Raw genomic sequence first — 9,767 nt, forward strand, 5'->3', positions numbered from 1 at the left:
ATGTCAATTCCGCTTTCTTGAATGGGGCTGCAGGAGGAAGTATATGTCTCACAACCTCGAGGTTTCGTGAAAGTCGGGCAAGAAAACAAAGTGTATCGACTACTCAACGCATTGTATGGGCTTCGCCAAACCCCTCGAGCATGGTATGCACAACTGAATAAATGTTTGCAACGTCTAGGTTTTGTCAAATGTCCTTTCGAGCACGCTGTATATACTCGAAAGGAAGGGAGAGATTCATTGATCATGGGAGTCTACTTAGATGATATCCTCATTACCGGTACCAGTGTTGCAAACATCGTGCGATTCAATGACCAAATGAGCAAGGAGTTTGATATGACAGACATGGGCAAGCTTTCATATTATCTCGGTTTGGAAGTCGAACAGGGACAAGCTTTCATATTATCTCGGTCTGGTATGCGAGATTGTAATGCAGTGAAGTAGCCGATGGAATTCAAGCTACAGCTGACTAAAGATGAACATGGCGAACCAGTAAACCCAACAGAATTCAAGTCTATTGTTGGGGGTCTACGTTATTTAGTGCACACTCGTCCTGATTTGGCTTATTCAGTTGGCGTGATTAGCAGGTTCATGGAACGTCCAACAGTGACACATCTTAATGCAAAAAGAGGATCTTGCGATATGTGAAGGGAACTTTAAATTTTGGTTTAACATATACTCAAGGCCAGGGTAATTATCTGTTATCAGGATTCTCCGACAGTGATCTAGCCGAGAATGTTGATGACCGGAAAAGTACAGGTGGAGTGACGTTTTATTTAGATGAAAGTCTTATCACATGGATCTCTCAGAAGCAACGATGTGTCACCCTATCCTCTTGTGAGACAGAATTTATGGCTGCACGGCTGCAGCATGCCAGGGAATATGGTTGCAGAGGGTTCTCAATCAAATTTGTAATGTGAAGATTGGTCCTGTGACTTTGTACATTGACAACAGATCAGCTATCGACTTGGCGAAAAACCCAGTGTTCCATGGAAGGAGCAAACACATAGATATTCGATACCACTTTATAAGAGAATGCGTGGAGCAAGGATTGATAATCGTTAAGCATGTTAAAACTGATGAGCAACGTGCAGACATTCTCTCAAAGGCGTTATCAGTGGGGAAGTTTGAGAAAATGAGGAAGTTACTCGGTGTCAAAGATACAGCAGGAGCTGGGCTTTACTGATCGTCCATGAATACGTTTAGATTAAGGGAGAGTATGTTGGGCTTTGCTGGGCTTAGTAATCTAAACGTAGTCCAAGTCCACTTCATGTAATGAATAAGCAGCGTGTATATCGCTCAGAAGAATAAGTCATCAGGAGGTGGCGAGTTGTTGGAGTCTAGTGGAGGAAAAGTAGCAGTGTAGTTCCTAGTTTGTAGGAGTCTTGGATAGCTGTTAATTTTTGATTATATGTAATCTGTATGCACTTCTAATTCAAGTAGTTTTATTTCAGTCCATTTCAGTAAATCAAGTGTGTGTCTGTTATTTACTTTTTGTAGAAAAAGATGCACAGGTCTTGATATCTCAAATGTAACTGCTATTTACATGCTTGAGACTGAAAGCTTGATGCAAATAAACGAATTTTTATTTCTTGACACCTCAAGTCCTTAATAGATGGTTTTAGTTTAGAAAAATCTCAACATATTGTTTATAAATCATAAAGAAATTTATTAATGGTAATAATATTTTATGTACTATATCTATTCTTTTTAATCTTTGAACATAACAATATTTTTTCATGATCTCAATCTTCAGAGTTCAGAGAGAGCGTTGATCAATAGTGACACTCAATGAGTTCATGCCTGTAATTCAAGAAGATGACTAAAGCAAATAAAAAAAATGCGTAAAAGGAGAAAAATAAACACCAAAATATCATCAGCTAACCACATGAATCAGCTGGATAGGGGCATTTTATGATTGTTTATCATGTATTATTTTGCAACTTGGAGATATAATTGTTCTACAAAAAATATTGTTAACATGATAGCTAAATTAAAAGGTTTATGAGATCTATGAGGGAATTCCTAATTTCCCTTGTATAACGAAAGGAAAGAGCTAGCAAATATCAACTATATTAGCGATCAAGATGTGAGGAACGTGCAACGGCTTCTGCATTTGGCCCCCATCCCATCGATAGCTTTTGAAACAAATTTTGCAAATTTTTTAAGGTTACAGGGCGTGCCTGCATAATATGTATAGAAAATTAGATATTAGATAAGAACATTTAAGATACATTAGTGTGTGTACTTGTGACACTTTCCTCGGGACAAAAACTCATGTAGAAAATTATGTCATATTCAAAACGAGGAGTAGTGTATCTAGAAGTACTGATGTCGGTTTTGTTGTGCAACTAGGGATGCCCATAGAAGTTTCTGAGGCATACACAATTGCAAATACTGTGTGCCTCCAGTATTTATGCGTAATAGAGAATTTTTTTTTCTAAACTTGGATTTTGGTAGTAAAATTTGCTGTTTTGTGCCAGAATAGAGTCCACATTTTTACATGTATATAGGAGATCATCTGGATGGACTTACACGAAGGGCTTCAATATATGGGGCAGTCGTCAGTATTGGCGGAATGAAGCTTCTCAGGAGGAGACAACCCCTGTTGCATTCGAATCACATCAAATTATGTTTGTTAAGTACAACAACCAGACCACCCCAAGGGACATAAAACCACTCTCAAGCTATCCGGTGCTTGGTCAGAGACATTTTTTACACAAGTTCTAAATCAATAAGACAATAACTATAGGAACGATATAACAATAGAAACACACAACAGCTTGGAAGATATGCTTACAAAGGTTGCTGGCTAACCTTGGATCATTGGACAGTATGACATAACATTGAATAATATTCTTCAAAACTAAAGAAGACGGTTCATCCTGCATCTTTTCAATTACGTCATTAAAAACCTTCATGATTGCACACAACCGGTTTGCAGGCTCACAGCAATACTGTAGTCCCTGCTCTTGCATCATTATTCTTGACATTATCCAAGATGCAGTCTGTATAGCCATATACAAGTGTTCAGAGTGAGTTTAAAGAGCCAATTAACTATGGGTGTCGATCTATTTATATTTTGATGGTGTACCGGAATTGTTTCAGAATTATTTGTTCAGGTTCTTACTAGGACGATCAAGTCTATGCCATGCAATATAAACCTTATGATTTATATATGGCTGGGTAATAATGTTCATCAACACGAAAATATTAGATGTTCATCAAGTCGACTTGATATGTATTAATACGAAACATGGAGTATTAACTAAAAATCCCTTTTTCAATAAACACCTAGCAGAAACACTAGAAAGGGAGATTAATTTGAAATTTTTAGTAACCAAATTACATACTCTGTACTGTCTTACATGTAAGGTGATATATTGCAGTAAAAAATGCTTGGAAGCAAAAGAATGTTGAGTTCAAATTTTAATGGACACTTACTGATTGTGAAAGTTCGTTTCCATATTCTATGGATTTTAGACACAAAGGGAAGAGTCCTGATTCAAGCAAACAGTGAACAGCAACCTTTGTCGAAGGGTCGCCTACCTGCATAGTAGAGAAGATTCGGATGATATTTGGAGTAGAACCTTATAGGCATATCAGATCATATTAAAGCAAATTGATATGCAATCTGGTAAGAAATAATGGACATTTTCTTCAACTATTGTTCTGATTAAGCTAATTCATCTCAACATTGCATTCAATTCAGAGCTGAAACTTGAAAGGGCGGGTAGCAACTAGCAATGAGAAAATACTTCCATGCAAGGTTACTGGTGCTTAGCTGTTTTAATAATTCAAATGGCTAAAAGTATAAAAAATTGAAGGTATCATGTATTGATTTAGAGTGGAATTGTACCTCCTTCAGAAGACCACCAATGACCCCCAAGCTCATTAGCCTTAGGTACTGGAATGGCTTGCTCGTTTCTTCAGTCTCCAAGAAAGGGTACAAGTAACAATGTATCTGAACTGCAAGGACAGAAGTAAGTTAATACAAGTCTGTCTACGATTAACCTTATCTAGCTCCTTAATTATCCTATTAAAATCAGTTAATAACAATATTTGAATAAGTTATGCAAAATCCTCATCCCAGAATATATGTAACAAACTTGTAACTTCAACTGAATCCTTGATTTCACCTCAGTGTCCTGTTTCTTTGGTGTTCACATAAACAAATGATACCAGCTTGAAATAAAAAGTGAATGCATTTATATATCAAAACACGTCAAGTTCGACAATATCTTGTGTGGTCTTTAAGTAGCAATATCAGACATCAAGAAATCAGCAAAAGTTATAGAATAAAATTAGCTTATATCATTTGGTGAGAAGAAGCTATAACTCTGGATACATCCAACTATGTTGAAGAAGACTAATATAAATACTGAATACATTAACAGAAACAAGTCACATAGCTTTCAGAAAGTGCATAAAAATACCATTAAGGAACTGCATTCAATAGAAAATACACTTTGATATTAGAGTTGCATACATAATTTTTAAGTACATAGAGTACCAGCTATGGCTCCTGCATAAGTAAAAATAAATTTGATGTATATAGATAATAAATTTGATAAGTAAAAATAAATTTGATAAGAAAAAGGTTTGAAAATTAGGAAATCGAACATATAAAGCAAATACATTACAAAGTTAATACCACTAGAAAAGGAAATTAAAGGAGCGGAAATGACCTCAAACAAAACAAGTACATCACAAACTTTACTTGAATCTTTCATATTAAGTTTCTCAGGTGTTAATGACTTGTATATAGATAATACTTCCTGCAATAAAGAAGATAATTCCATTAATCACCAACTGTAAAACACAACATTCTCATTTGAATAGATAGAATAGCCAATATAAACCACAAAGCTGAGCTTGTCAAACAAAGTAGTAAATCATTTAAATGATTCCAATGACCATCATGTGCGGATTTCATAAATTGTATCAAGTTCTGATTCAGATGTGATGCAACTTGATCTTAAGGGTAGGACTTCTCTAAGACGTGTGACATAAAAGTTGCAGAACTTCCTTACAATGCCTATTTTCCAGATTTTTGGGTTTCAAAATTTCAAATTTCCAAAGTATTTGAGATCTCCGCAAATCTTCTCATTAGTTCAATGAAAGATTTCTTCGGCAACTGACAAACAAGGATACGGGTGCAGAAGTGCTGGGGTACGTGGACAAAAATCTAATAAATAAATATAATAATATGGAAATTCGGGTGTGGGGGACACGACATATAGAAATATAGATTTTCTCTAGATTTCATGTTACATATATTCAATCTTCTTAAAAAAACCACAAACTATAAGCAAATTTAATCAAATGCATAATTTATTGATCTAAAACACAAAATACAGGTAAAATATTTTAATTTATGCAAAAATGAACACTAGCATAATACGTTTGTATTTACTAACAAAAACTGATACTTAATTTTAGGAAAGTAGACGGTTAACAGAAATTTTGATTACAAATTGTGGGGAAAGAATCAAAATTAGGATTCAGGATCAATCCCCTCTCCGATGAGGGCATGTGCATGTCATAGTATCCGACACAAGGATCAAGGGATTCACAAACAAGTATAATCATTTCAAAAGACAAGAAAGAATAAGGATCATTAATCACCAAATATTGATTAAATACTATATAACTGGGGGACTCCGGACTTGAGAAGATCAAATATAACAATGTAACCTAGATACTGCCATTTTGGTTTAGTAGTCCACTTCAGTATTAAGATCTGAGGAAGAAACTCAAATCAAAACAGGGAACTTTTATTATTAATGTTAACCAAAATTAGAAGTTAATAAAAAGAATTGACGACATGATATAAACTTAAGCAAGCTATTAAAACAAATACATTTAGTTTGATCAATGCAAAGCATTTGGTAGACCCAAGTCATTGTGCATACCGATAGGAGTAAGAAAACGGTACTGATTGACCGCCAAATGTGGAGGGCCAAATCTTGAATTCTTCCATGTTTCTGTATTGATAAATCACATGTTAGAAATGAAATATACTATATCACCCAATAGACATTAGAACATAGAGTGTAAATAATTTGACTCTGCAGGCTGGAGTGCACTTTAAACTTCTAACAAGCAAACTTAAATGATACTATACAGGCATTTAGGTGAGTCAAGATCATCATTTCTCTGCACATACTTATTGTTCTAAATAAAATGTAAAACTACAAAATATCGAAAGAATCCACGTAAAAGTGATATTTAGTGCATACAATGATATATATTTGCACATTCCGACTGAAGACATACTTTCATAAATCAGACTGATTACAAATAAATATCGATCTATGTTTGTGTATGAACCACATAAAGAATGAAGTCAAACGAATGAGTATATCTGGTTTACATAATCCCTGGTCGATTAAACGAGACTTTATGAAAATGAAATGACCAGCATAGACATCATAAAATCATGACAAGGCCACAATTTTACTTGTATTTCAACATATGAATGCATAAAAGATAACTCTAATCATAATTAATCATCAATCATTTCTTAAACAAGCTTAAACACAAAAAATGCATCCAATCATGTATTAAAAACATCATTTATGAATTTACAATTACAGATCAATTTATTTCCACCTAACAACATACACAAACAAACAAAAATGTACATAAAACAAACAAAAATCTTCATAAATGAAGAAAAATGATGGACCTTAATCTGAGTAAGAGATGAAATGGCCTTTTCGCGATGCTCAGGTTCTCGAAGCAACACAACCAAGTCCTCTACACTAGCAGAAGGCCAATCAATAGCTTTGCTAGCACCATCACAGGGACCATTGTTGTTAGCAGGTGCACCACCATTCGACATAACACTGTTGTCACCTTGTATCGGATCAGGATAAAGAGAGTCAGGGAGATTCAACATTGTTTCAGACAAAAACCCTAGATATGAACTGAACAAGATGGCTGCTGCTGTTATGTTGTGTAGGAAAAGAACACTGAACTAAAGATGCGGCAATATATTGGAGGCTGTAGGAATGAATATTTTTTCCGGTATTTATAAGATTTTTCATTTTGCTAGAGTCACTGCTGTGTACCTAGGATTGGGTGCTGGACGTATCCTTTTTGCAGTTATTTGGAAACTGACCAATTGTTTTATTACACGTGGTCACAGGAAAAACAATTTCTAGGGGACGTTAGCGGTTCATGGTATTGGGCCTAAACCCACACTTTACATACCTCATCCTTACCTTTTACCTGTAAATTTGTGATTAAATATTTGTAAGATTTTTTATGTTTTGCATCAAATAATTTGGGGTAGTTTGGGAAAAGAAAATTGTTATGCTATATAAATAAGGTTGCACAAAAATTTTAAAATCTAGGAGCAATCTTATACATGTATAAATTTATACCAATTGTTGTTTGTACCAGCAGGGTAATTAATAAACAATAATTGGAAAATATGATTTTTTAAATAACTTATATAAGTTAAATCGTACATGATGGTAATAATATAATTTCAACAGACATATATTTCAAGATACGTAATGATATTTGATCGTATTCGTGACTTAAATAAACTCCAGTATTTTGCAGTTAATTTAACGTTAAAATCAAATTTTTTCCAACCAACTTGTAACAATCAATTAATAACTTTAGAAACGGCTATAAAGTTTATGCATGGTATAAATATTTAAAAAATGAAGTTTTTTTAAAATTTGAAACCTAAATGATATGTTGTTTTAAAAATTTGCAGATTTTAATGAGAATTTCTAATTCAAGATCTCCAAGTAATACTAATATATGGAAAAAATTTGAAAATTGTAGTAATTATTATTTATTCAAACAAAGTAATTAATAAATTATAATGTTCTTAATCACCTATGGAAGTAAAGTCGTTAATGATAATATTTAAGTTAATTTTTCAAAATACATAAAAGTGAGATTTCAATGACATTTTGATTGTATTTCATGACATAAATGGAATCTATTATTTTTCCTTAAAATTTATGTAAAAGATAAATTTATTTTCAGCTATCAATAGTTATAATAATTTTGGAAACAACTGTAAAAAATTTAGGTTTAACAGATATAAATTTTGAACTATACTAACATGTTTAATAAATTCGCAGATTCGAACCAGAGTTTCCAATCAAAATTTGATGAATCCAACACATTATGTGAGGATTCTATTCAAATATTTCAAAAATCAATTAGTGTAGTACTTTGTATAGGATTAATGGTGGATTGATGGGTCTAATCGAGAATTTTAGAATATTACTTTTTATCATTAATTTATAATTTTTTTAACCTTCGTACTCAAACCCGATGTAAATAATTGGGTAGGACGGGGGTACTCGTCAATGTTATTTTTCAATTTTTTTTTGCTTTTGAAATGCACTTTTTTTAATTTGTTTGCTAATATAGATCTAGTGATAGATGGTTAAACCCAGACTAGAAAACCCATGTGGTCACAAGGCCTAAAATTAACGAGAACTCAACAGCCCAGTCTCACGAAAATTTTAACCGCTACCAATTCATTTTAAAATCATGGATTATAATATTTTAAAGCAAGCTGTTAAAGTCAAATATATTGATATAAATGGATCGACATATTTAATTTGGATTTCAATTTTAAAAATCTTTGACTTGTGTGTTATTCAATAATAAGTTCTTTTTATTTTAGTAATTGGCAGTTCGTAATCCACTTTTATTTTTATTTTTGCAATTTCAGTCTACATTATTTTCTCTGCCAAATTGCACCCCATAAAATTGATTTCTCTTCTATTTGCACCCCGTTAATGACTTTCCATCCAAGATAACCGTTAACTTTAACGGAAGTAGGGACATTTCAGTAAATTACTAACGAAAATAGAAGAAAATAAAGTAAATGAAAAAGTCTCTTGGTGTTGGAAGTTGTAGTGGCTTGAAGAGCTGTCTGAGTTTGTTGAATGATGTGAAAGAGAGTTGATTTGAAATGGTGCTCATCACAATCTTTGCTAAACATCCAAGATGGAGTGTTTGTACTTGAGCTATGGCCTGCTTCTCCCCCTGTGTGCATGAAATCTTCTTCATCATCATCTTCATCCCCAAACTCCTCCGAACCACCAGCTGGATAGTCAAATTCATCACCAGCTGTGAAGGACATGGTAGTGATTGCATCATTTGCCCTTTGCATAGAAGCAGTTGTGTGCACCAAGTTGAGAATTCTCTCAGAAGCCACATTGTCCTGTTCAGCTAGAACTTGATAAGCTGGAACATGGTGAGTAAATGCCTCAGCTTTAAAAGAAACAGAGTCTAAGACAGCTTGATAATCTTGTTGAAATAGCTATTTCTTTTCAGCCTTATTGACATCCCTTAACTCACTAACAATGGGATCTTCCCATTCTTCTGTACCTGCTTTTCTATCATAATCTCTCTTTTCTTAAATCAAGGGCTCCCCTTGGCTTCCCACCCTCACACCTTCACCTTCACCTACTAAGGTGGGACTCCACTCACTCACTTTTGCCAACTAGAAGAAATACCTTGCATATTTTCACTCTTTTCCTCTCCTTTTGCCTGAGAGCAATTCAGCCTCTCACTATGTTCACTCCCTTTCCGCAATCCTAAGAGTGATTGTACAACTACTAAATCATCTGCACTTGTGACAACAGTTGAGATTTCAATTTGTGTAGTGATTGTCAACGGATAAGAAACATCCGTCGAAGTAGTAGTTGAAAGTGTTAATGGATAATTGCTGTTAAGCACATCCGTCGAGATACAATCACTGGTCAACGGATGAACAATATTCA

General features: G+C 34.0%; 1 protein-coding gene across 1 annotated transcript; it reads right to left on the bottom strand.

The window, feature by feature from the left end:
• Positions 1–2,072: 2,072 nt before the first annotated feature.
• LOC141699825 (cell differentiation protein rcd1-like) lies at positions 2,073–6,901 on the bottom strand. The gene is made up of 8 exons (XM_074503644.1): positions 6,689–6,901; positions 5,913–5,984; positions 4,718–4,775; positions 3,857–3,966; positions 3,442–3,546; positions 2,815–3,005; positions 2,533–2,602; positions 2,073–2,180 (listed from the first exon to the last, which is right to left on the bottom strand). Exons 1-8 carry the CDS (start codon positions 6,899–6,901, stop codon positions 2,073–2,075), a joined length of 927 nt encoding a protein of 308 aa, XP_074359745.1.
• Between the last annotated feature and the right edge of the window lie 2,866 nt (positions 6,902–9,767).

Source organism: Apium graveolens, unplaced genomic scaffold, assembly GCF_009905375.1.
Source record: "Apium graveolens cultivar Ventura unplaced genomic scaffold, ASM990537v1 ctg1393, whole genome shotgun sequence".
Classification (NCBI taxonomy): Eukaryota; Viridiplantae; Streptophyta; class Magnoliopsida; order Apiales; family Apiaceae; genus Apium; species Apium graveolens.